At 38.6% G+C, this 27,866-nt stretch overlaps 2 protein-coding genes across 3 annotated transcripts; both read right to left on the reverse strand.

Annotated features, from left to right (window-relative positions):
• Positions 1–784: 784 nt before the first annotated feature.
• CHDH (choline dehydrogenase) lies at positions 785–13,488 on the reverse strand. The gene is made up of 8 exons (XM_062008251.1): positions 13,248–13,488; positions 8,610–9,387; positions 8,024–8,175; positions 4,413–4,542; positions 3,609–3,743; positions 2,615–2,757; positions 1,800–1,902; positions 785–1,370 (listed from the first exon to the last, which is right to left on the reverse strand). The coding sequence occupies exons 2-8, from the start codon at positions 9,331–9,333 to the stop codon at positions 952–954; spliced, it is 1,806 nt and encodes a 601-aa protein (XP_061864235.1). The 5' UTR covers positions 9,334–9,387; positions 13,248–13,488; the 3' UTR covers positions 785–951.
• A 5,129-nt stretch (positions 13,489–18,617) lies between these two features.
• On the reverse strand, positions 18,618–27,495 carry ACTR8 (actin related protein 8). 2 transcript variants are annotated; one of them, XM_062008577.1, is made up of 14 exons: positions 27,308–27,495; positions 26,990–27,160; positions 26,230–26,340; positions 25,872–25,976; positions 25,059–25,232; positions 24,448–24,541; positions 23,059–23,191; positions 22,587–22,740; positions 22,002–22,097; positions 21,285–21,425; positions 20,549–20,813; positions 20,076–20,239; positions 19,471–19,610; positions 18,618–19,070 (listed from the first exon to the last, which is right to left on the reverse strand). In XM_062008577.1, exons 1-14 carry the CDS (start codon positions 27,428–27,430, stop codon positions 19,064–19,066), a joined length of 1,878 nt encoding a protein of 625 aa, XP_061864561.1. In that variant the 5' UTR covers positions 27,431–27,495; the 3' UTR covers positions 18,618–19,063. The 2 variants fall into 2 exon arrangements, with proteins under 2 accessions (XP_061864561.1, XP_061864562.1); XM_062008578.1 differs by having other exon boundaries at positions 18,618–19,610.
• Between the last annotated feature and the right edge of the window lie 371 nt (positions 27,496–27,866).

Below are 27,866 nucleotides of genomic sequence, written 5' to 3' on the forward strand. Positions count from 1 at the left end.
AATCTAGCTTGGCTGTAATTTTTTAAATATAATCTGAGTGACAGTAATGCACCATCCAGAATATTTGCTGAGAAATATCTTCTGCAAAGACCAGTAACTTTAAAGACATTATAGGAAGTGCAGACCTCTTACTGTGTTAGATGATAATGTGTACAACTAAATCTGCTTAAATTGTCAACTGAATTCTGTGAAGCTCCTTGTGAAAAAAACAAGGAGAAATTCCAGTTTTCCAGTATATTTTTATAACAGTCAGCTCCTCTTCTTTATTTTTTTAGAAAAATCAGTTTTTGAAGTATAATGTGTATTTTCTTTCTGAATACTATACAATTAAGACTGCTAAGTGTAGTGAAATCTAACTTTCAGCAAGGATTTGTAAACTGTGTATTCCTCTTAAAAAAATGCATTTGACAGATTTGGAACCATATGCAAGTTCCTCTCTCCTACGCACTCTGATATGAATTACTTTGGCCTGTGAATATGAAATTGTATAAATGGTTACATTTATTTAAGGCTTCTTTGCAAGATATGGGGATTACTGACTAGCTGTTATCTTGGGTAACACTCTCACAGCAGTTAAAATCCTTCCTTTAAATAACAAGGCATACCATGATGATTTTCAAAATAGCACATATTAATCTCTGCCATTCCTCATGAGATTGTACAGTATTTCTGGCTTGTGTGCACAACTGTCTTGTCATTTAGAAATAGTTTCTCTTCAACAAAAAAAAATTAATTGTACCACAAAAGGTCATATTTAACTACAATAAGCAGTTTAAGCCAACTGAATAAAAACTTAATAGGTACTCTAAGATAAGAGAATGGTTGAAGTAATAGTTATTTGAATAGAGTATGTTGTTCTGCATGGAATTTATTTTGTTGGCATGTTCAGTACGAGGTACCAACAGGTTGATGAAAGTCTAAGTGGAAAAAGATGTGAAAGGATAAGAATGCTTATCTCTGTGTTTCCAAGGTCTTGGGCTTATATACAGGAACATTTTTCTCCTGAAGTGATGGGAGGCCCTTGATTATATCTGCAGCTTTCTCTGCTATCATAATAGTTGGGGCATTCAAATTTCCACTGACAACACTAGGCATTATTGAAGCATCTACAACTCTCAAGTTTTCAACACCAATCACTTTTGTTTGGGAATCAACTACAGCAGTGCTATCTGAAAGCTGACCCATTTTACAGGTGCAGGAAGGATGATAAGCACTGTCAGCCTTCTGCCTTACAAAAGCATCTATTTCTTTGTCAGACTGAACATGGTTTCCTGGTTGAATTTCAGGTCCACGAAATTTTTCAAAAGCTTTCTGAGCAAAGATCTCTCTGGTCAACTTGATACACTGGCGGAATTCCCAAATATCTCTTTCTGTATGGAGAGAAAATAACAACACTGTAAGTACACCTTTAATTTAGTAACACCTATACAGTGCATAACAGAAAAAATAGCATCACAGGAAAAAGGCTGGAGGCAGAGTCTCTCACTGCTGATAGCCATACTAAAGCAGAATATTTTTCAAAGTCCCACATATTTACATTCACTTTGAACAAAACTGTCAGTTGGACAGCGTGATGCAACAAACAGTAAGAACTCTGACAGCATCCCCAACTGGGAATATTCTTTGGTTTATACAGTGCTTTGTGCAATGCTCTCTTTTGATACCGACTTTTATAAATGAGAAATAAATAACAATTCACTAACCAGCACTTCTGAACTCGTGTTGAGTAGATATGAAAATCTGTTTCTGAAACAGGCAGGAAATAAGCTACCAACAGAGCAAGGAGAGGCTAAATGTACCTGTTGACATGTAGTTAGGTTCAATGATCGGATGGTCATTTGGGTCTGTACTCTTCAGCTTTAGCCAGCCCACACTTGTGGTCCTCATGGGTCCCACGTGGACCTGCAACACCCATGCTATGCTCATGACACAGTCTCACCAGATGGATTTCCAAATTCAGTTGGATTTGGGGGTTTTGAGTTTCTTTTTTGCAATTTGGACAGTCTTTACAAATTAAGCAAATGTAGATCTTAAGGGAAGATCATGGAAAAGGCCATTGAACATTTTTTCATTTAACATAAATTTATTATAAATACAATATTTAATAAGAGGAAGGGAATACACCCATCTTATAAACTGACAGCTGTTCTTTTAAATTAAAATACAAGCAAAGCTTTCTAATATAATCAGCAATCAGCCCAAATTACTATCACTGAAAAAAAAAGAGATAAGCAAGAAGAAACATGTATTGGGGTTTGGATTTGTGCCAATGAATAAATGAGTGGCCTCATCCATTCTTGCTTAAACCTCTCTCTGGATTGCAGTGAAAGAGGGTTTTACTTTTGTACAGCATTTAGTACAGTGGCATCCTAATCAATAACACTATGGCACTTCAGTAGCACACATACTTAAACAGCAGTTCAATTCTTGCCCCTTTGCAAAGGGAAAGCTCATGTTTTTTCCCCCAATGTAGGAGGTTAAGCCAGCACTTTTGTATTATGCTGAACAAAGTCTTTTTCAGTATACAGCCAAATTATCAATATTTGTAACAGAGTGTAAATCTCCTTGCTAATCACTAAAGAATATTATTGGAATATGTTCTTCAACAACTCACCTGGTAAGCTTCCATTGTGGAAGCAACTCGACCATGATCAATCACCTGAGAAGGGAGAAAGTGGAACTGAATGTCAGGGTGAGGAACCCCTGGTTCACTGCGGATAAAACCACCAGATTCTAGGTGGGCAGTAGCTCCCTCACCTAGACAGTGTAAATGAGACAGAAAATGTCATTAGAAGACCTCACAAAAGCAGGAAATCTACATCTTAACCCTTAGTTTCTCTACTATGAATTACTTCTATATACTGTGGCAGTTTCAAGGAACAGAAATCCATTATAAAGAGCTTGGAATTCAAGCAATATGCTTCACTTTCATCTGCTTTTTAATCACTAGATAAATGTTAAGTGTGCATAACTTTGGAAATCTCAGTTATCACTTATCTGAGATGTTGGGATGTTACATTTATCTCACTGTAACTGGCAGGCCTAGGGTCTAACTCCAGGGACATCCTGATATTACTGCACTGCATGCTCCGTGACATACAGTACAGTTATCCATCAGTCACAACTAACAGGCAGAGCCATCCACAGTACCTATCCTGAAGAGATAAAATGAAGAGTCTGCAATGCCTCTTATGTTATTTTCACATCTGTTTAAAACCATGATTGCCCTCAATATTTACTTGCATGGTAAAAAGCCCCATATGTCCAGTGTAAGTTGTCAAATCCAAACATAATAATTTGGCAAATGATGAAAACCTCAACTTTGGCCAAACTATTTTACTTAATTTTTCTTAACATAAGAAAGATAAAAAAATGTTAAAAACACAATGTATAAAAACCTCCCTTGTTACCTAAGAACTAATAACTGTTTCAAAATATTTTGATTCGGAAAGAAATAATTAAAATAGTTCACTTGCAAGCCCCAGTTATTTCCCAGAACATGAAAAAAATTATATATGAAGGCTCCCCAACTTTGAAATGAATGCATGAAAGGCTGTAAGAATTCTAAATCAATCAATGGTAGAATGATTGCATACTTTGTTCCTTACCTGTAAACTTCCAAAGCCACTCTAGACCAATCCTCACCATGTTAACTGGCTTTTGTGCATTATATAGAGTAACAGGTTTGGTGCACTTTTGCTGGACATACACCTCTAAATGATCTTGAAGGTTCTGGCCTACTCCTGGCAGGAGGCAGAAATGAAGAGGGAGAAGAAAGGGAAAAAAAGTGTTATTTCCCACAGAAAAATTACACACAACATTTACATTCAGAAAACAGCATAAATGGGAACTAACTAACCCCTTACAAGGGCAGTGATGACTAAGACCAAGACCATGAGTCATATCAGCCTTTTGCTCATGACAGAATATAGTTTTACATAAATATAGCATAACTAGAATGAAAACAGGAAGTTTAATGGCAGACATATCACTTGTTCTAAAATTGCCAGATATGACTTCTGAGTACAGTACTAGCTTTTTTAGCTCTAAGGAACAGTTCACGTTATTCCTTTTATCTTTGAATATAGAATTTATTTATTTATATAGAATTATAGTGGGAGTTTATACAATTCCTTGTGGATCAAAATCCATTCAAAATTCTAAATTATAATATGATGCTTTACTTTAAAAGTACTCAGTGGCATTTTTCAGCCAGGCATTTTTCACTATCAGATGTAATAAAGTGTAGGAGTTTATTGCTCAGTTCAATGCATGTTTCCACTGACTTGTAACTGATTTCAGTGCACACAACTTGACATAAAAACAACTGAACTTCATAGATTCATTTCATTTAATGGTCTTTGAATTGCATCCATAGGACGAGGTAAGGTTAAAAGAGATAATAAAATTACCAGGAAGATGGCAAACAACAGGGATCCCCAGCTTTTTAAGATCATCTGCATTACCAATCCCAGACAACATAAGCAGCTGTGGAGAATTTATGGCACCTCCACTTAAAATGACATCTTTACTGGCAAAAGCCTAAAAGGAAATGAGCACAAAAGTGCTAAGATTATTACACCTGATCCGAACACGAGCAATATGTCAAGAGCTTCTTTTCCGACATGCTATTCTGATCCAGATTAGACACTCTTCCCTCACATTTTTCTCATTCTAAATATATTCCTGTCTTGCCAGAAGTTTCTGCAGAGAGAACTGATCAAACTTTTACTTTGGTAATATCTGTATCAGTTTGTAAATGAAAATTCAGACTCCTAAGGAAGATTTTAAATTCAGAGACATGCTAGATTGAAATTCTCAAGAATTTATTTTCTTAATTCAACCAAGACTAATGTTTGGCTTCTTAGCTCCTTGTAGTCCTCAGAAGCCTCCCAACCACTAAAGCACTACTGAGAAAACTCTGATTGCAGGCATATATGTATTTCTGTTTTGCTGACAGACTTGACATTAAATGGTTTGAGACTGAGCTCCGAGCCAGTTTTCTAAAGCTTCCTCTGCAACTATTTTTGGCATATCTTCTTTCTAAGGATTTCTGCCCAAAAATATCCTCATTTAGCAATACCAAAATTGTTCTCTGTGTGAATCTGGGCGCTACCTCTTCCCTATTACCACATCTCTTAAATTTAGGATCAGAACTAACCCCCTTACTACCTTTAACCGTTAAAACAAAAAACTATGCGGAATCAAAGAAAATATTTATACCCTCCTCCTTTCCCCTTTACTCTTTGAAAGAGAATTATGTGAGTGGACCCAACCTTGTTCAAACCATCCCTTTGTATTGAAGTGAGATGGTTCACACGCACACTGCATGTATGCCTTCCCAGTCTCACTATGTTGCCTATTGAAATACAAGTTATCTTTTGCATACACACCGAGTTAGGCAGCCGATTACAAACTGAATAGTAACTCTTGCACATTAGTTAAAAAGAAAACAGACTCCAGAATCACTTGTCCTGAAGAGCAACTGTGCCATAGAAGAAACAAAAAGTAAGCATCAATTTCTATTTAATGCCAATTCTTATGCTACCTGAGGCAGTCCAATGTCTTAAAGCAATATGCATTTGCAAACGTAATAGCAAAACATTTATCTGTGAATTCTAATATATCAGTGAAGAAAACAAAGATGAGGCACACAATTATGCCCCTGAACTTCCTCTCATTAGCAAGCTAATCCCATATGGGTCCAAGGAAACATAACTGTTATTGCTCATCTGCATTCTCCACTTTTCCAGAATGTAACGTGCTATCATGAATAACTACTTGGTTTTGTATGAGATGAGAAATTTAGCTTCTAAAGCAACATTAAAAGGTGCTATTTTTTCCTGTTGTATGGTGAAGTATTAACAGATTAGCATGGAGTGTGTACTAACTTGTAGTCACCCTGTCCTTTTTGAATGGCATCTCAGCTATACAGAATGATGGTAAACGGGATTGTTGCTAGTAGTAAGATCAAAATGTAATACAAAGATAAACTCTGATAAATTGTTTCTGCACTATTTATCTGATATTGCCAACAGACAGCCAGTGATAACATTTTTTTATTCATTATTGTTTTGCTCTAGGCAGTCATTAGTATGTTAAGACTAATACACAGCAGATCTGTGACTGCTGGATCAATACCTTGATCTGTATTTGGTGTGTTATACAAATAAAAGTTATTTATATTTTCTATGGTACACACAGAACAGGTGCCAGTTTGTTCCAGGTAGCATTTGAATGATACTCATTTGGTCTCTGCTCACTGCAGTCAGCACTGTGGTTATTCTTAGCCCATAATATAGTCTTTCATTGTGCTTATAGGTAACATGCAAAGAGGAAAAACTGACTTATTTAGTCCACCTTTAAATACATCTTTTTGTCTCACTCTGAGCTTAAAACTCCAGGAATGTTCATTCTACCTTCTCTACTTTTGTCAGGGGCCTTACTGGAATCCTTGGAGCTCTCTGGGACCCCAGTGTCAACTGAAATAACAATTAGGTCACTGGCTTGTTGAACAGGTTTTAATTCATGCTTGAATCAGGTTTTGATGACCTTTTAACTTTACTGATGGCTGACGTAAAAGAGATCCTACCTAAAATAGACTGTAAAAACAAAAACATTTTAATATAATCAAGTATTTAATCTTGATGTTCATAATGTAATAAAATTATTAGCTCTTCCATCTTGACGAGTATGACATTTTCCAGAAAGTAAAAGCAGATGAGTCCTGCAATCTTGATGTTGGGGCAAAAAATAAAAGAAAGGACATATTTTGAAGGTGTACTTTTTATGATATATATACTACAAATACATATCATTCACTATGTATAATTAATACACAGATTAATATGTATGAAAAATCACAGCAGTTTAAGAATTTTGCAGTTAAAATGGTCCAGTATTCAGAAAGCCTTTGAACATATGCAATTAGCTTTCCAAGACTTCAATAAAATTAATCTTGATAATAGCACAGTAGTGAACAGTAAATAGAGGCTCTGTTTCAACAGACATATAATAGCTCATGAAACTAATTCTATTTTCTTCAACTTTTGTTTTATGCTGTTAAAATGATTATCACTACCAATCCACTTAGAAAACAACAGATTCGTTCCGTGCCTTAGAAAATGAAAGAACCATTTCTTTATATTGCATTTTAACTTCTAGCAGGTGTTCAGTCACAGAACAGTTCTCTGTTGAGTCTTGTAAGCCCCACTGGACTCAAATCATCAAAAGTTGTACTCTCATTAGGGTGCTACCATCACATTTTTAAACTGTTTTATAATATGACTAAATATTTTATTAACATAAAAATCTCTTTCAGTCAATTTCCTAGTTACATACTCCATCATTAGCTGTAATAGTGAAGAGTTAAGAGAAATTAGAATATTTCAGGTCTTACAGAAGTCAATGGATTGAAAGCTGCATAAAATGAACTCATTATCCATGGCTAAGTTGTAATGGCAATTCACGCTTTCTTCCACATGATCACGTTCAGTGGAAGTTGGACTGAGACTGGAAAATATTAACTCCACAAACAACCATAAGGTACATTTTATCATTACTATCCCAAAACTCAATACATAATGGCAAATTGAATGACTCATTCTTTCCCCGTTGAGCCATTCAGATTTCAGTATCTGGCTTGTACAGATTTTTCTACGCCAGAACAACATTTTCACAATTCTTTTCCAGAAATGTTTTGACGTGCAGAGCCAGTGAATGATTGCACCATGGTTCCAGCCAGAAGACTCACACAAAAGTCTTGCATAACATCAAGTTATGGCTTGTCCCCTAAGTACCGAGAGACGGAAATACAATGGAGGTGTTAATCTCTGAATCTGAAATATCACCTACTGTAAAATAACTGACAAGGAATAATATACTGGGAGAGACAGCACAGCATCTGAAAAGCCTACGTTTTGCATAGTAAAGTGACACTTCATTAACGTCTGTTTTTTTTTTTTTTAAATGTAATTTTGCTTTGTCTCATATCTTTCACACTGGAAAAATTAAAATCCCTTACCTTTTTACTTTGGCCATTTTTCACATACTCAACACCAATGGCTTTTGTCTCTTGAAACAAGATTTTTGTTACGAGGGTCTTCTCTGCAACTGACAAATTTGGGCGTGATAGGGCTGGGCGAAGGTAAGCACTAGCTGTGCTCCATCTTTGACCTACAATGTATATTTACATCAAACATCAAAATAGTTATGCTTAGTATTCTTCAGCTTTGGCCAATAACCATTGGGATGTTTACAGAGAGAAAGCCTTGATAGAGTTTGTAGAGTTCAAAGAAAATGTGATTTGATATAGTAACTGAAGGTTTTATTTTAACATAAGAAATTTCACAATGACATTTGAAAAACCTACTCTCCTTCCCAAATTTAACTATGAATCAAGAATTCCACGTCAATGCAATCATCAATGAAATACTGGATTCATAGCAAGCTGCTGTGAAATGAATGTGGTTTAAATACAGTGCCATAGCTATTCCCCAATCTAACCAACCAAATGGCATTCATTCCACATTCCACATTCCAAAATGCTTTCAGAAGTACCACTTCTGAGTCAGAAATCCAAATTACTTAAGGACTCCTTTATGATTTACCTTGGTGTACAGTCATGTCCATCCAGCCAAATCCTTCTTGCTGATAGCCATTCATATCATCTGTGAAGGGATACCCAGCCTGCTGGGTTGCCTCCAGGAATGCATGATGAAGAGGGTGGTTTGTTTTCCCTCTTGACACATACAGGGGTCCATTTCCACCTCTGTACAGGTCTGGCCCCAGTTCATGTTTCTGTGCCTTCTTAAAATAGGGCAAGCAATGCTCATAGTCCCATCCAACAGCTCCTTCCCTGCTCCATCGATTGTAATCTTCTGCATGCCCACGGATGTACACCATGGCATTGAGAGAAGATGAGCCACCCCACACTCTTCCTCGGGGCCAGTACATAATTCGGTTATCCATATGTTTTTGTGCTGTTGTGTGGTAATACCAGTTATATTTCTCATCACAGAGGTTGTAAGTTAATGCAGCAGGCATGTGAATCTTCCACATCAGTCTTTTACTACCTATAAGGGTATCTTTTGGGCCTGCTTCCAAAAGAAGTACAGTACTGAGAGGATCTTCAGTCAATCTGTTGGCTAACACACACCCTGCTGACCCAGCTCCAACGATGACATAATTAAAGGAGTTTGCCTTTTCAGAACTAAGTTGAGATAATGTACGTGAAGTTTTCTTTATGGAATGTGCTTTAAACAGAGCTCCCATTACTTTGCGCATCTGATTCACAGGACTGCAACATTTAACTCCTTTCATTAAGTATGACATCTTTACCGATAGTATCACTCTGGCAGAATTGCTAATAAAATTCAGTGGTTTACCCTAGAAAAACAAACAAACAAAAATCCTTATTAAGATGTGAGCATTAATATAGCTCCTGCCATCCAAAATGTCAGTTGTTTTCAGATAAAATTCGTAAATACTTTACCCATTCTGACTATCCAACAGTTAACAGTTGTATTATTCTTCTAAAGCACTCTATGCAGCAGCCAAGTGGCACACTATCATGTATTATATACAATCTGATTTTGATTTGCTTCTTGCTTCTGAGATAGATACACGAAACATAGGAAAATGTCTTAATGAATCACTACAATAATCAGCTTTTTCTTACTGAAAGGTGGAACAGTACTCATTTTCTCAGGTGAAATTCTACAATGTATAGTTTGTGAGGCCACAGACAAGCTCTTAAGGCCCAACTCTGTAACAAAGTTGGGCACTGGTTCCTCATAAATGTTACAATCCTTCCATATACAACTATATTTATTTACAATTTTATGTACAATCTCATATGCAAAAGTTATGGGTTTCTTTCTTTTTAGGGAGAGGATGGGAATAAGCATGCTTCTCTTACTCTTCTCTAGGAAAAAATTGTAACGGGCCAGACAAACCCTCAAAATTCTGGAAAATAAACAACCAACCATCCAGAACAGTTTTCTGTGTTAAAAAAAACAAAAAGGGATGCAGGGAATAGGTCTGAGCCTCCCATTCTCAGAACTAGTTCTCACATGGCTAATTCAAAATTGATCCTAGCTGAAGGTGGGGTGTTGCCTTGTTACAGGTGGAGCATATTAAAGGATTCTTTATCAGAAAGAAGGTTTGGCAATTTCCTCTAACACAGCAGAAGAGGTGAAGGTAGAGAAGTTTTTACTTGTTATGATTTGGTTTTGAGGACTATCCTTTTGAAGCACCTATGTTTAGCCTGCAGAACTGATGGTTCACAGGACTTTGTTTCAGGACCAGTAGATTGCTGATGGGGTTGGTGGTGTATAGGTCTGAGTACGGAAAATCTGGGAAAGATACTTTGCCTCTGCGAGTTATTTCATTCTATGTTCTGGGAGAGATTCACCATGATGAGGTGAAGTGATCACTCTTACTCCTGAGGAAGTAAACCCTGAGGTTTTGGTCCTACTGAGGGTCAATGTTTATTTAAATAGGTCAGGTTCACAGACTGAAACAAGTAGTGGCCTGCTTGTTTTGCTATGAGCTCCTTAATGTCATCAAGTATTACTGTGATTCCTCACCAGGACGCTGGCTATTAAGCCTACAACCTACCTAGCTGTTGGCCGTAAGAGGATAGATTCTGCAGAATTCCTTGAATCATGCTCAATCAGAGACTGATTTACTCTTGTGGTGCTGAAGGTTTTAGTTCTACAGTTTGCTACAGCATAAGCAGTGGCTACTGAGCTCCTGAAACATACTACTGGTAAGTGACACTCCAAAGGCAGCATTGATGTTACAGGACTGTTTGTGTCTTGCTTTATTCCACAATTTAATATTGAAGTCTAGAGCCTTTTAAAAGCTGATTTGTTAAAAGCTTCTCCCAAGGGCAGGTACTGCAAACTAATAGATCAGCCTTGCGTTGGGGTGTTATAAAAGACTGAAGTGATGAAGTAATGAATTTAGAACATGATAGCTCTCTCTATGAGCATACATGGGTTTATCACAGTCAAAGTTCTACACAAGGTGGTCTTCTGGAATTTTGCAGGAGTTTCTCTTTGAACAAGAAGTAGCCTAATGCATCTTCACTCTCAGGTTTCCTTTAGTTTTACCTGGCTTTTTTTTTTTTTTTGCCAGGGAGAGCTTACAAGTCATGCAGTGCTCCTAAGAACTGTATTTCAGCAAGACTCTACTTTTTCCAGTAACTGGAAAAAACCAGGTTGCAATTATAACAGGCAGAGTCATCTGAGGGTCTGAGATGTGCTGGGGAAGCTTCCCAATTTACCCAGTAGGAAACAATAGTTTCATGAACAGCTCTATTAAATATTGCAGTGGGTCTGTCAAAAAAAAAAAAAGTAGAAATAGGGAGATATACACAACATGGCTCTACTAGCATGCTCTGTACTTACCACCAACAAAATGAGTATTACTGCATGTATTTATATGGATTCTCACATGTCATGACCTCTTTATGAACACGTAATATGTTCCTTGGGAATCACAGACTTCTACAAATATACATCATCAACATAAAATACATTCACTGTATTGCATCAGAGCTTCAAAATCTGGAGGTCATTTTAGAAAAGCATATATTTAGGGGTATTATTACTACTGCCCAGGACATATACGTCTTATGAGAGTGAGGGGAGCAGAAGCATCTCAGCAGAATTCTGTGACTACAATTTAGTAATATTTCTAATAATAGACCTGGTAGCTAGACGTGTGCAGTGGAGTTCTGAAGTTGTTTGGTGCTCCTTATATCATTGTAACCCATTTCTGAATGTAGGATCAAGCTTATGTGAGAAGAAAACCCTGATGTAACTTATGAGTACTTGCCATTGTAACTCTGCAGATGTTGATTTAAGGTCAAATGTGAAAACATATTTTTCTAAGGCGCAGTGAAGCTGTGAGAGGTGATTACTTATCCGTTTACTTTTTTTAAAGGAAGGGAGAGACAAAATAAAAAGAGAAAAAGATATGTGAAAGGTTGTGAAGAGCATCTAGGACTAAATCAGTTTGCCTTCGCTGTAAGAAAGCTAAGCAGAAGTGTTAGGATTCAGCCCAGGGACTTTAATCCTAGACTTCCAGATATAAAGAACTCATAGCCCACAACAGAGAGAGGAGGGCATGTATCCTGAAGCACATATTGAAAAATGGACAGTAATGAACCAATTCTGTAGGTGAATGAGGTGGCTATCTATAAAAGTTTCAGGGCACTGGGCATCACTCCTGTTAACCGATCAGAGCTGTCCTGTTCTTCGACAACACTGGAAATGACTGATCAAAAATATGTACCAAGACAGCTAGGGCAACTGCTGGCTGCGCTAGATGACTGAATTATTAGCCAAGAAAGCTAGATCTAATGTTCCTTCTAAGTAGCTCAAGTAGTATTTTGAATCTACTCCACCAAATGTTTGTCAGATTTATAGTTAGGTGTTATTTCACATTTTTCTTGGCCTTTTTTTTTTTTTCCTTTTATCAAATGGAATAGGACTGGCAGAGTGACATTTGAGAGAATTTTTATCTTGCAAAGAGTGAGTTGGGAGTGAAGTCAGTGTCCTGGTCATAATATTTAAGTGACTTTAATGATCAGTGTAAAAATGACTTACAAATTTCAGTGTTGTTAAGCTCTGAAGTGCAGAGGTCAAAAATCAAGCTGCTATGATTTAATTTAAATCCAGCCTACATAGTTGCATTGAATGGATTAAAATACTAGTTTCAATGCACAATTGTCATATCAATCCATACCCACTCTCATCTTTGTGTGGTCCTCGTTCATGAGCACTATCCTACCCTAGTTCCCTCAAACTGATCCTGAAACAAAGAGGAGATGGTTACTGTGGCTGAAATTTTATTCTTGCCCTAATTTGACAGGGCTAAAAGAATAATATCCTCTCTGTAAGTTGTAAAATACGTCCCTCTCCCAGAGATGCCCAACAGCACAGACAGTATGCGGTGCAGCTGAACAATGGGAACTTTGCTGGACGCTTACCCTTCACAGCACTGACAGATCCTGTCAGCCTGTCTGTGTAAGATGCAGGAGAAACAGCTCCTCAGGTAAAAGCAGCTCTTGGTTGGTTTGTTTGTTTTTTTTTCCCCAGTGCAGACTGTGTACACAAATGTATCTGCTGTTTTGGACTAACTTTCCCTGCAGTTCTGGTAGTAAGAAAAGTTCATTCACTTACAGTAACCTTCTGGTAAGTTTCATTTCCACGCTGAAACTGTTCAAGCCTACTTACCTTGCCATGAATGGTTGGACTTGATGGTCTTAAAGGTCTTTTCCGACCTAAACGATTCTATGACTCCGGTTTTCCTCCTTTATGAGCAAATGTATCTTCGGGCCGAGGGCGCCAGGCTGCTGTGAGCTCCAGCAGGTCTGCGGGCTGCCTGCCCCCCTTGCTCCGCTGCCGCCTACAATGGCTCCAGCTCCGCGCAACAGCCGCGGCTGGCTCCCGTCCGGTCGCCCCGAGAAGGGGGTGATCGCGGGCCTATCCGGGTCCCCTCCGCAGGACGGAGCACCCGCGGGCCGCCTCTCTCCTTACTGCCGGGGGAGGCCTGTGCCTCCCTCAGAGCCGCTTGTGTCGAGGGGGCTGCGCTGCAGAGCGTCGGCGGTCACCTCCCGCTCCTGTCCTGCTGGGGCCTCACTCCACTCTCCCCCTCTTCACGGCCTCCAGGAACTCCTCCCCGTCAGAGCCTCCTCAGCGCTCGGGCTGCGGCCGCACTCACTCGCGTGCCCCGCACGGGACACCCCGCGGCGGGCCGTGTCGCAGCCCTGCAGCGCGGAGGGCGGCGGTGGCACCCGTGAGCCGCGGGGGCCGCTGGCGAGGGAGCGCAGAGGGAAGGGCGGGTTGCGCCGCGCTGGGACCCCGCACTCGGGGCTGGGAGAGGTCCGTGAGAGAGGCAGGGCAGGAGAGCGGGTGGGACTTCCCCCAGGGGCGCACCCATTGGCCTCCAGAGAGATGTGTCGGAACGAGTTCGTGGTGTTTCGAAACTGGCCATAGCGCCGGCGGAACGAAGTCCGCCGCCTCGCCCACCGCGCTGGAGTCCCCGTGCGGCTCGATGCCCGCCGCTCCCGCACGTCTCCCAAAGCGGCAGCAAGTGGCTCACTGAGGTGACTTCTGCGCCTCTTCCCGGGAGCCCTTTCTTACATAGCTCTAAGTGGGACAGGCAAAAGGCATTTAATATTTTTTTTCTTTCAAACAAAGGTATTCGGCGGTGCCGTCACCTCGGCTGCGACACCACTTCCCAACGAGAGCATTGGGAGCGGCTGGGAAACCTCACGTCGTGAGGAGGTGCTGGCCCTGTAGCCGTGGTGCCGGTCACCCCGTCATTGAGGTTCTCTGTCGGTTTTGTCCTCTAGGCATCATCTGTGTAGGCTGCCTTAGTGACTTGTAGGCTACACTGCATTAAAAAGTGGTAATGGGGAGAAGATAGCATAAAATTCCTTGGGAAATGGCCAGACATCAGTATTGTGTGAAGTGACAGTGCTGCTGCCCTTCTGGGCTGCTGGAGGATGAACCCAAGTCTTGTGTTCCCATTTGAAATGCTCATGGTAGAATAATGACAATATAATGAAGGCTAATCAAGATAATTGTGAGAACTTAAATCCAGAGATCTTTAATGCCAATTGCCTCTGCTACAGTACCTTCAATATTGCTTGTAGATGCTGATTATTTTCTCATTTTCTTCCTTATCACTCTGTTTAGAATGTATTGGATGATTAATAATTTCCTGAGATAATTGCTTGTTATTTTTTTATTCTCTCAGGTAACCAGAAAATAATGGTCTGTCTCTGTGTGGTTGGTTGTTCATATTTGAGCACCAAACTGTGAATACTTCTGAATAATTATTCATTATTTGACAACAGTAATTGCCCCCTGTGGAACTATCAGTAAATGTGTAGTTGATCTAAGTGGTCTTTAATCTTTGTAGGGATTAAGAATGCTTGAAACCAAGCTGATGGGTGTTTACAGTGTTTGAATAATTACATATAACTTCAATGCTTTTATTCAGTAAGCAAACAAGAACTCTATAGAAAATATGCATTCTATGTGTATAAGAATATACAAACTATCTATGAAGAGGCATAAAATATATACATTTAAGTACTATTCTTTTTCAGTGAAAAGTGGGGGGTTATCTGATTATATAGCACCAGCTACAGCAGAGTCCTAGTCTGATGATAGAGCTCTTATGCACTCTGCTGACACTTATAACAATAATTATTTTTGCTTCCTAAACTGTTCTTAATAAACTGCTCAAATAAATGTGGCAGTGACCACATAAACTTCAAAACAAATAGCATCCTTTTATTTCTATAGCAGTTCATCCTGGCTTATTCTCACAAAATGGATAATAATCACTTTTATGAAGTATAGTTAACAGTTGTTTTTGTCATCTATTAAACACCAAAAGTGGCTGTGGTGTCTAAATAATTCTTTAAAAGCAGTTCAAAATCCTTTATGATGAAAAGTACTTAAAAACATAAAATGTCATGATATTCTTAAATTTGATAATGTAACCTTCTTTTAAAGACATTCAAAATTTCGCATTAGTGCACTTCATTAGATGCAAATGGAAAACTTTTGTTCTTAGGAGTATGTTTGCGTCCTTGAATTTGCATTTTAATGGATTACTAAGTTGATGTTTCACATTTTTGCTAAATATTTGTAGGAATAGCTGCATGTAAAAACAAGTGGCAATGGCAGTCACCATGCAATTCAAGGTACGCATTGTAATAGAGATGAGTGATTAGAGATGGGGGATTTTCTTAAGCTATGCTAGCTGCTGCCCTGATAACATTAGTCATAATTATTAGAGTGAGACTTGGATGCAGAAAGTTACATTCAGAGAGTGTTAATAAACTTACTTATGTTTATATCCTGAACAAGTGAGTTGAGTAAGTGACATTATTAATCTAAGAAGTTATTAATATTCCTGCTTTAATAGCTGGATGACAGAATTCCAAAGGATATGTTAGTTGCACATTGTAGTGAAAGAGAGAGGTTTTCCAGTTATCACAATACTTGGTTATAAAACTGAAAGCAGAATCAGAGTAAATTAAACTGGGTAAGTTATCTTTGCCTTATTCAACCAACGGGCTGTCTGGTACAAGATACCAATGTTCATTTCTCAAATGTAGAGACAGGGTGTGAATTTACCTCTTATTATTTTTTTTTTTTCTGGAATAACTTAGTTTATTTCATCAACATGAGTATTAAAATATTGATGGATATAAGAACAAACCTTAATGGAAAACTTTACTTATGGTCAGTGACTAAAAATAACAATGTAAGATGTGCCTAGTTCCTGTAACTGTATTAATAGAAACATATGTGATCACTAGGAGGTGAACAATGCATAAAAGAAAAATGTTAAAAATAGTGCATGAAAATTGAGTAAATCTAACCATTTAGGATAAGAGGCGCTAATAAGCATTTCCTGTGATGGTGTTTCTGTTCAATTTTAGTAAAAAAGATGTATGTCTGTTTTTTGTCATTGACAAAAAGACTGTTGCAGAAGCCAAGCACATAAGCAATACTGAGGTGAAAGAAGCATTTTTGGCAATATATATTGTCTTCTGCACAAAAACCTGGAGAGCAAACAAACAAAAAAAATGCAGTAAAAGTTGTGCTAAGAATATTTATCATTCCTGAATCAATATTCAATGTAAACTGAACAAGCTGCTCTGTGTTTTCTATTGCATTATATATCACGGATATTCAGCAGATTTGCTCCTGTACATTCCCAGAAATGTGAGAAAATATACAGATATATAAATGTGAAAATCCTGTTAAAAAGCAGGTAACTTTGCTCTTGGATGACTTTATGTATGCTGACCTTGGCAAATTTTGCCTATTACCTTCCTTTTCTTTAAAGGTGAAGCCTTATGCTTAATACAGTGATGCTGCAGTTTAGGAATTAGTTATTTTGTAACCACTGTTTGTGGTAGAACTCTAAACAGAAGGAAAGAGGGGAGAACAAGTGACAGGATGTTAGGCTGCAGGAGGTATGTTCCTGAAACATGGGAGGAACTTAGAAGGAGCAGATTTGGATTCATGTCTTGTTTTTTTCAAAGCAGGGAACATAATTAAGTAACTTGGTCAACAGTTCAGTAGTTCTCAATGTGATTATTAACCATTTCACGTTGCCTTTTAGCACAATTTCTCTTCAGTGCATGCACATTGGAAATGCTTGTTTCAATAGTTCATTAACTGAGAACAAGCTTTTTCAGCTGTGCAAGACTTGTTTCAAAGGGATTGTTCTTTCCGTCTTACAGATCCTCATAAGTCAGTTCATTTGGAGGACTTGGGTGTTTTCACCTTGCTGCTCTACTTGTGATACTATGTATTATTGCTGTGCTAACTTGTGTCATCACAGACCAAGGTAAGAGTTCTCACTTTCGTATTTCTTTAATTCCCATTCTTTGAGTTTTGCTGTAAGCATCTTTTTCAATGAGATTATAGGAAAGAGATTACCCTTTAAGTATCATTGTAATAGAATCACTCTCAAGGTTGTTCAGGAAACTCAGATGTGGCTACATGAATGTTTTCACTTAAATCAGTACTAAGCTTTTCAAGGGAGTTGCCCACCAGCTTCACTACAGTTCAGTTCATATTGCAGGGTGGCTGAGTGCAGCCTTCATTCCCTCAGATAAAATTAAACTGGAAGAGGTGCTATAGGGACTCTAACATAGTCCAGCCACTAATGGGCATGCAGGCCACAGGACTGGACTAGGAATAGTTTGCAGTCACTCCACTGAATACTTCAATGCAGAAATCTGCCCCTGGGCCCCCACTGTTGTGCTCTCTAGTCTCTGCCATTCTGCCACCCCACTTGGTATTGTATGCTGAGCCTTTTCCCTTCAGTTATTTTTTGTAATAAACAGAGAGTAAATATTTAATCTCTTAAACACTTGTAAAAACAGTGAATCATTTAGAGTGTGGAAAATTTTTGGTTAGCCCTTTCCTCACACCTGGGCTCATGTGAGCATTGTGCTGTTTAAAACTTGTTTTCTTAGCACTTTTTTCACATTACTAGTTTTGCAGAATGACTAAGACACTAAGTATCATGCCTCTGTCACTCTCTTCTCAACACTGTGCAATCCAAGGCAGCTCCCTTGATGTAGCAGACCTTAAACTGTTCTAGCTACTAAACAGTTTTGGTAAACTATTTTCAACATTCTTGGAGCGATGAAGTGCAGGACCTATTCCTGAACATGGAAACCTGAGCTCTGAGGTTGAAGTTTAGTTTGCTATTTGCTTTTCATACCTTTATACAAAGGTACCTGATTTGTTCTAGGAAGAAGTAAGAGGCACAGAGTCAATCCCTCCCTACAAATTCAGAATGTCATTCAAACTTTGTTCACATTGTTTCTAGAAATATTGACATTTTAAGAGAGCACATGGCATTTTTCTTATTTAACAAATTCAGTTAGGAGGAGATTCTTCCATTATATACAGGTACACCTATGTGTTAAAGTACAGTATAATTTCAGTGGAAATATCCTTTCTCTTTAGAACTTTTAATGAAAGAAGATTAAAAGGCAGTCAGTTATTTCTTGTGTGCTTTGTAGAAACTACATTCATTGATTTTTATTATACTGTTAGAAGTGTTAGAGTGGTTTTAATCTACACAATAATTGCAGACACAGATGCCTCATGGTGTGATCTGAGGGTGACGAGAGCCTTCATTACAGAAGCAAAAACCCAAACAAATAGCACTTCTGAAACTAAAGATTGTCGGGAGAACAAGCCCATTGGCCTGCATCACAGGACTGAGGTTGGTGCTGGCTGTACAAAAATGTACCCGAGTCTTCTGAGTGTATTATATTGGATTTTTTTAAATAGTGATAATGGTGGATAACTACCCTTGTTAATGAAAAGCTAGCAAGAACTTTTTATGATGAGAACAGGCAAGAAAAAAATACTCCACTTTCCAGTTCTTAAGTCTTTTCATTGAACAATATAATTTATTACAAGGCAAAATACCAAGAGTAGCTGTAGTTTGTGTTCTCCATTTCACTTTTTCCACGATGATTGCTTATATAGCAATTTCAGCTCCTGGTATTAGAGTATGAATCAGAATAAGGTACTAAACCCACAGTCCGCACTCTCAGCTATTGTTTCTGTGTACAGGTATCTGCAATCAATCTGGGTTTAACATCTGTCACATCAATATTTTGTACCTCAAATTCCCACACTGTGCCATTTTAATATACGTAAGCTATATACCATTGCTGTAGGGAATTTGGAGATGTCTATGATACTCTGTACACTGAAATCAATGCATATAATTCAAAAGATGCAGTTTAACAATGGTGAAGATTTGGAAAAACCTCAGTTAGTTCTAACAAAATACAAAAATATCTTATCAATATCAACACATCTGCACTGGAAAAAGGGAGGGTTTGGGGAAAGGAATCCTCAGTTAATCCCGTTCCACTGTAAACATATTAATTACCACACAAACGCAGCTCGCTCCCGTAGCATTCTGACACCAAAACGCTGCCATTCTCGCTGATATATCCAGAGCTCCTGAGTTGTATCAAGACAGGCTAAAACTGCACCTCCTTTCCATGCAATTAAACGAGGATCCATATCCTAAATTCAAAACACACATTGTCACACAATCATTGGCCTAAATTTGCATAGTTCTCAAAACTTGTATCCTAATTTTTCTACTAGTATTCACCACTTAGAATCTCAGGGGTTAGGAGAAAAGAGGTTTTTGAAAATTATTTAGGAAAAAAATAGTGAGATAAAAATATGGAAAGAATATTTAAGGTATTTAGAGAAATTTATTGCTGAGCAGACAGGTTAACAACTTTACAGGCTAGTACTGCCTCTTTAAAGAATATGACCTTTAGCTAATCAACACTTCAGCGATCAATACTAGTAGCACTTCTGCTCTACCTTTAACTTGCCTGTAATTGGAGGGCTGAAAGCCCTCCTAAATCTCTTCAGACATGCAACTAATATGTAGTTCTGAAAGAATGTTTTTCAATCTTTAGAAGATTTCAACCAACTATAGTTTATTAACTACTTAGCTATCAGTTAACAGTATACCTTAGGTCTTGTGATGACTTCAACATTTTCAACAACTCTTCTGAAAGAAGGTGGCATTTTGTTGAGAATTCGATGTTGAAGAAACTCTTGAGCTTTATGAAACATAAGGCCTCCTCCCACTACTAAAATGGAGCTGTACATCTTCTTTTTTGTATCATCAGATGCTGCAATGAATACATATATAGAAATAGACCTGTTATACAGTTAATATAGCCAATTATAAAGAACTTACTGTAAGTCCAACTAGACAGAAACCACTATGTGCTTTTAAAGATCTTTTTCTGTTCTTTGGAGATCCAAGACATCTGGGGGTCAAGAACCCTCAACAAAAATGCAAGTAAAACAGTGTAGCTGCTCTAGAGATGATGAAAGTTTGGGGATATATATGTCACTTTATTAAAATATAGGAGTTACCATAAATCCTCACTGACCGACATGCATATTTTATAGAACTGTACAAATGTGGTTCTTACCGCAGCAGTCAATGCTATGAAGAATGGCTTTGTCAAGGCCCAGGGCTTTTCCTTCAAACTGAGAAATAGCTGTTTTCCTGGACATGTGTGCAGTTAAAGGTTCCTCTGAATCATTTCCAGATATCATACAATCACTCTGGGAAGAACCTAGTTCCACTTCTTGTGGGTAGATCCTCTCTGAAATATCTGAGGCTGGGCCTCTCAAATCTCCCTCAAACGCACCAGGCTTTGACATAGACTTTCTGTCAGCTGTAGCTTTTGCAGACTTAAGAATGGGAAAACAAGTTGAGCTATGAAAAATGCAAAGGGATCTTCAGCAGATTACAGAACAATACAAAGACTTAACTAAGCATGACTGTACTTCCCTTTCTACACAGAAAGGTTACATGCTGTATTATTTAAATTCTCACTTTCAAAGTAAAGGTTTTATTTTGAACTCTATCAGCTGTATCGATGCCATAATATAGAATCACAGAATCATAGAATGGTCAGGGTTGGAAGGGACCTTTAGAGATCATCTAGTCCAATGTCCCTGCAGAACATGAAGCCTTCTGTGACTCTGAAAATAAACAGTTCTAACTAAGGACTAGATATCTAAAATTCCTTACTCCAAATTTATTTTTTAATGCTTCTGGCTCAGATAACAAACTTTGGGGAATAAAATCAGGACTCATTAGCATATCTCAGAAGCCAGTTAAATAATGCTTAATGAAAAACACTATGAGCGTTCACACACCTGCTCCTGCTTACTCTGTGTGGCTAGCAGATAATGTTCATCATGAGGATCCTCAGGGTCACCTTGTGACCTGTGCTGCAATGTTGTCATTTTTTGTCCAACAATTCCAAAAGTTGATGGATAAAACAGAGCCATTGGAGCCTGAAGAATGAGAGATTTGGCATGATTTTACTACACAGCTGTGGGGTTTTTTTTAGGCATTTACTAGAAGAGAAAAGGAGTTGGCTTTTCTCACAATTAAAAATTAAATATATTTTTTTCAAATAGTTTTGTAAAAAGCTGATATGTCTTCCTCAGTTTTATATAATTAAAAAAAACCCCAAACATACAATTGTACATGTATATGGGTTTCCTTACAGATTCTGGCATTGTATAATAAATAAGTATTCAAATGCAGTTTGATACAAAATTAGAAAGTTCAATGGTGACGTGAAAAACTTGCAAAATGAGCATTCATTTCTTGCCTTGAAGGATAAATGTCATCATGTTTAGTTGAAGCTACAACCATTCTGGCTAGAGCTAGTTAAAGTCTTGTGTATCCTCTAGTGCTGCATTAGACCCATTCATACCTATAGAAATTCATTTTAAAAGTACCAACAAGTGAATGTTAAGAACAATCCATAAATCACATGGCTTAGTAGCACTGAGTCAATATAAAGTGAGGCCCCAAACCTGAATGCTGAATATGATTCTTGTAGTTTAAAAAAAATTAATCACCTGTAATTTTTCGTCTCCTAATCGGAACTGGTATAATAAAGCTGGAGAATCTGGATGACGGATCTGGAACTCGTGGTCTTGCAACCCAGAAATATCCTAAGGTCAAAAAATAACAAAAGCCACCCTAGATGTGTCTTTCATATCCATCAAGCTGCATAATCTATTTAAACTGTAAGAAACAAGAAAAAGTAGCAAAACTCTTGAGACTGTGTATTTCATTTGTCTATTCTTGAACTCTTTTAAAGTTTTTTTTTTAAAGCATGACCTGCCAAATTAGCTTTCTGCACATCTAAGCCTCTAAAATGAGTGTCTGTGCAGAAAGAAGAGATCTGCTAGCAGACCTCACAAAACTATAGTTGAAAACCAGCAAATATGCAGCTTCTACAAAAAAACAGCTACTATCAGCTTCTTTCAAGTTACAAATACTTCAAGTCTAAAGCTTCTCCAGCTTTTGCCAGTATTCTACTGGGTAAAATATTACATTTTCTACAACTTACAAACAACTGGAGACTTGTTCCTCAGGGTAGCACTCTGTAAAGGGAAAAAAAAATGTTCTTTGGAGAATATGCCACTTTCCCTTCTCACCTGGTCTAGATGACAAAATGTCTCCTTTAAGTGCTGAAGCAGCAGGCAGTCCAACTTATTAGTTAACTGACAGTCTCTATATGGGAATCCTGCTCGTTGCATAAGCCAATAAAAACACCTTGACACGTCAGACCCTCCATATGCGAGGCAAAGCCTAAAGCACACAGAAGATAATTTTATTGATTTGCTGAAGTACCGGCCTTTTACAGTAACAAGTATAGGAATACAAGAAAGATTTTTAGACATTCTGTGTTTGTGACTTTCATACAGTTTGCGGAGTACAGTATCAGTTTTGCCTGTTTTCTTTTTAAGATGTGAGAATTCTACCAGGTTCATACTGAAACATGATGACCCTCTCATGCAGCTCACAGTAAAAAACATTGTATTTGTAAAAAACTGTAAATCTTGGTTTTGAAGACTTTGGTGGGCAACTAAGTACATGCTTACCATAATTCTGGATATTAAGAGATACCTGGTGTTGCGATGGGAAACCCCATCTTCTACACAGCAAACACTTGTCTTCTGATCTCCCACATCCACTATACATGCACTGCTTAAACCACTTCCAAAGGTAGCACAGACAGACTCCTGGTGTACAACAATTCCTAGTGATATGAGGAAAAAACAGTGTGTCAAACCATGTTGCTGACATTTAAAGGCTATCAATGTCTTCTAAAATCTACTAATAGCCTGACTGTGCACTGAAAGTTTGTGTATTTAGTGAAGAACAGCTGGGGAGGTAAAGTTCTGAGAAAAGCCAAGAGTGGGGTGGATGCCTATATTCAAATGTTCTTTCTTTTTGCAAGTTTAAAGATACTGCCTCCATACTTTAATTGATTTTGTAACCAGTATTGAAGGGTCTTTTTTATCAGATATACATGAAGCATTTTCCTAACTTTTTTTCAAGTTTTCATCAAGTACCATTACCATTTTAGAGATGTTCTTTAAATAGTTCTAAAACAAGGTTCAATTTCTCTGACTATTTACTTCTAATCCACCTTTAGCTCTGTAAAGGAATAGCTTTGTATTTGTATCACAAGCCCAGACTGAAACCTGAGAAGTATTGGAGGCTTCAGTCTATCCATCTAGCTAATAGAAGGAAAAGGGTAGCTCAACTGAGCTGTGCTTTATACACAAAAACTAAGTAGAATTACTGTTTTAAATGCAAATGGTTTTAAATAAGGAGAATCTACTCTTTTATCTTAGTGCTAGTACATTTTTACATAGTAGCATCATGAGGTACTGTTTACATTACTTCTATGTAAAAACTGAACAAGAATCAAACAAAGTATGATTTAGAACCACTCTCATTAAAACCTAAAATTAACAGCCAATATAGATGAAAGAAACTGCATTTTTTTTTCATCAGAGGGCTTTCCAGTATATAAACAAATATGTAGAAGAAGCTAATAATAACTTGTTTTTTTAAAAAAAATTGTGCTGCTTTTCTATATTTTAGTGTATGCTTTTAAGCAACTCTGAAACACCCTGTTATGTCATCCTCTAGAGAGGATAGTAGCAGCGTCTTGTATCACATACTATTCTTTTGAAGTCTAAGAATCTTAATACTCTGTGGAGTACACTGTGCATTTTAGAAATACTTGATCAATCAAACATGCTCCTTCTGTCTCTCAAGTGGCAAGCCCACAGTTGGAATACTGAATAGCAAACCCAGAAACTTGTTTCAATGATGGCCAACTATTTTGCACTGTTAAAAGAGACAAGTTATGGAAACAGTAAAAGATAACAGGTGCTAGTTGCAGCCAAACCAGGATTGATGTACAAAAATATGTCTTAAAGGTAAGAAAAAAAAAATCTTTACACTATTACTCATTAAGTACTTGCTTATATATGCTTTTACCTGAGAAGCCCATCTTCATTAGGATCATATTTACCAGTTCTTTCACATGTTGTTTGTTATAGATGTCTGGAATTAGTAAAATGCATCTGTAGTACTGAAGATAAGAACAGTAAAATAAAGCCAGCTTTCAAATTAAGTTTTTATGTGTTTTGAAAACCGAATGCTAAGGAAGAAAGCATAATATACAAGTTATTAAAGGAAGCAAAATTATGGAAAGGAGGAAAGGTTTTAATTAATAAACAGAGTTAAGAGTTTGTAGGTCAATAAAATGTTTAAAAGTACATCAGAAAGGACAAAAACATCTACTGGGCAAGAAAAAGAAATAGAAGTATTGGGCACCCATTCCTCAGCTGGTCCCTTTTCAGTCAACAAAAAAATCCTAGGCAAAAAAATTCTACAACCAGATTTCCAGACCTCCTTGGTAGAAGTTCTGTTAACAATTTTCATCTTAAAGACATGCACAAAATTCCAAAGCATGTTTACCAGCAGAATGAATTTCTTCTTGAAGAAAACCATCAGTAGGAGGCTAACAGTAAGAGCAAGTTGCTTCTCTGTTAATAACAGTGTTTACAGAAGGGGATACACCCCACATTAATGCATTCACAGCTCACCTTTAGGTCTTTCAATGGTATTTCCAGATATTTTTGTATTGCATGTGACCATATAACTTCAAGGTCTGCTAATACTGCAGTGAGAGAGCCGCCAGGTCCTGCGTGGAGATTCAACTGCCCTCTTCTAATAGGCCAATGTATGTTATAAGAATCTAGTGGATTAACATACAGCGCCTGAAAATGAGAGACAATGTTCTATGCATTGTTTTTCCCAAAAGATAACATACTAGAAAAATATTTCAGAAACAGACAGGAGACATACAGCAACACTCAGGTCAATTTCACAGCAATACAGTGGATTTCTTTTTAACATGGCTTGATTAAAGATATTGTTTAAACTATTTGAATTTTTATATCCCTGGATATCTACTATGAACATAATGGTATAATTTTCCATTATCTCAATTAGTAACTAAAATGATGTAAAGACTTTTGAAGCTCATGAACACTCAGCAGTGTTTCCATGTGGTGGAAATTACTCAGCATTGATTCCATGTACTAATCCTTTTATCACTTTCTTGCCTTTTTCCTGAATTACACTACCTGGGCAAAGTTCTCGCCCGGTCCCTGCAGAAACACTGAACTATAGGAAGCAAAGGATCTAGGATACTTGCTAGGCAAATGGAGAAAACTTTGTGGTCTTGCTGAATGATAATAAATAGTTGGTTAGTCCATAGTAAAGTTTCTCATATATTGCTTGACTAAATTTATATGACTTTCAATACGTAATAATATACAGCAAACTGCTACTGGTTACACAGTTGCATTAAAACATCATCCTAAGCCTCATTTCAGGAGGAAAATGCATCTTACCTCTTCTCCTACCAAAAATTCAGGATGATTTGATGTGTTTGTCCACTTGGCCCCAGAGCTGTGATCCAATATAGCTGGCCGCATCTGTCTGTTGTATGACCTGGCCTGAAATGTAATCAAAACAAATGCCATTGACAAATATTTTTCTCATGCATGAAAGAAAAAATAAACACTCCCCTGACACTAGTCCTCAAAGAACCACTTTAAATCTTCATTCTCTCAGATCTACAGTTAGGTGACATAACAACACTATCTGTCTTTGCTGTATAAAGGGTATCTATTTCTGTCTACTAAAATGTAACATTGCACTAAAGGATTACAGAATGAACAACATAACAAAATCTTAAGAAGGAGTTACCTGGTCAGGTGACACTGGTATACGTCTTGCACCATTTGACATCTTTTTGGACCATATTGCTTGGTCTACCATTTTAAGGCCATTTTGTCTCTGCTCAGTACTTTCAGGCTTCTAAACAAAACCCACAAATATGCAATGTAAATACTTGTGTTTCTGTATACTGGTAATGCTGAAGCTACTATTAAACAATGAAGCCATTACTGTAGTTGATATGTTGTACACAATCTATCACACACACATTGTACAATGTAAAATGTTTTAAACACTTCTTTTTTTATATTAGTTCCCAACACTTATCTGTTCAAGTCAATTTGAATATTTTAACTGATGGAAATGGCTGAAGGACTTAATTTCCAGAGTGTGATAAGCTCAGAACATTATCTATTTGACTACAGAAATAATAAGTAGGACCACAAATGTTTAAAAATATATCGATTATCTAAAGTTTACTATTAGAGACATTAATTTGATTAATGACTTTTTAGTACAGATTCAAATTACAAATAAGATCACTACATTTATTTTTTTGAGCAGGTTGAACTAAAATTACTTGCTATGTTTCTCACGATACAAGCCAACTTGTAACCAACATATTCACTCGTGCAACAATTCGAGTTCTACAGTTATCATTCTATAAGCAGAAACACTGTGTGTAGTATCAGACCACAGTGCTGCAAAAGAAATGTAAAAGAAATACGTAATTAAAACATCCATTTCAGCAAGTTCGGAAGACGTGTCACGGGTGCGTGGCCCGGCTTACATTGAGCCCTTCCCTCAGGAGCCAGCTGTCTCTGTAGGCCGCCTGTCCTTGCTGCTTGTGCCGCCGCGCGATGACATGGGGAATGCCCACAGGCAACGTGTCCGTGGCCCTCCCGAGCCGCAGAGTCGTCGAGCCAGGATGTATCACCACGATGAAGTTGCTCTGTATTTGCTGGAAGCACCACAAGGCCCGTGACAATCAGCCGGTGTTCCCGCGCCCAGCCTTTTAAAAGGCCCAGCCCCCACCCCCGCCCTGGCAGAGCCGCTCGGCCCGCAGCGAGCTCCGCCCTGAGAGGCCGCAGCCGAGACCGGGCCTCACCTCCTGCAGCGATTCAGGTACGGCAGCGGGGACGATGGGCCGCTTGACGCCGCGCTGCTCCCGCTCCCGGTCGCGCTCCTTGTCCTTCCCGTTCTCCGCCTCGCCTTTCTCCGCCTGGGTCATGCTCCCGGCCGGGCGAGCAGCGGCGGGCGGAAGCCGCTCCTGCGAGGGCCGAGCGGCGCCGAGTCCGTCCCTCGCGCAGGGCGGAAGCGGGCGGGCCCGCGCCGGCGCCGCCCCTCAGGCAGGTACCGCGGGAAGGGCTCGGCTGGATGGGGCGGGAGGGGGTCTCCGCTCAGGCTGTCCGCTTAGCGGTGCCGGCCCCTGCCCTGGGCCGCTTTGGCTCGGCTCGCTGCGCGGTGCGGGAAGGCAGGGCCCGTGCTGGGAGATGGCTTCGGCCTCCGCGGAGGGAAGAGCTACGGCAAGCAGAGTGCCCGCGGAGCACCTCTGCCGCTCCGGCGTGCGGGAGTACTCGCCGAGCAGCAGCCAAACCTTCTCAGCTGCGCTATTATTGCCGCTGGGGGTGGAGGAAGGGTGATGGTGGAGAAGCAAGCTGTTTGAA

The sequence above is a fragment of the Colius striatus genome, chromosome 15, assembly GCF_028858725.1.
Source record: "Colius striatus isolate bColStr4 chromosome 15, bColStr4.1.hap1, whole genome shotgun sequence".
Classification (NCBI taxonomy): Eukaryota; Metazoa; Chordata; class Aves; order Coliiformes; family Coliidae; genus Colius; species Colius striatus.

Excerpts from the sequence above, each read along its gene's own strand:
- CHDH (XM_062008251.1), bottom strand. The coding sequence starts at position 9,333 with ATGTCATACTTAATGAAAGGAGTTAAATGTTGCAGTCCTGTGAATCAG. Across the intron at positions 1,903-2,614 it reads CCACAATGGAAGCTTACCAG|GTCCACGTGGGACCCATGAG; the intron begins GTGAGTTGTTGA and ends TGGGTGTTGCAG. Across the intron at positions 1,371-1,799 it reads ACCTAACTACATGTCAACAG|AAAGAGATATTTGGGAATTC; the intron begins GTACATTTAGCC and ends CTCTCCATACAG.
- ACTR8 (XM_062008577.1), bottom strand. The coding sequence starts at position 27,430 with ATGACCCAGGCGGAGAAAGGCGAGGCGGAGAACGGGAAGGACAAGGAG. Across the intron at positions 22,098-22,586 it reads CATTTTGTCATCTAGACCAG|GATATTTCTGGGTTGCAAGA; the intron begins GTGAGAAGGGAA and ends TTTTGACCTTAG. Across the intron at positions 21,426-22,001 it reads TAGGAGACGAAAAATTACAG|GCTCCAATGGCTCTGTTTTA; the intron begins GTGATTAATTTT and ends CTCATTCTTCAG.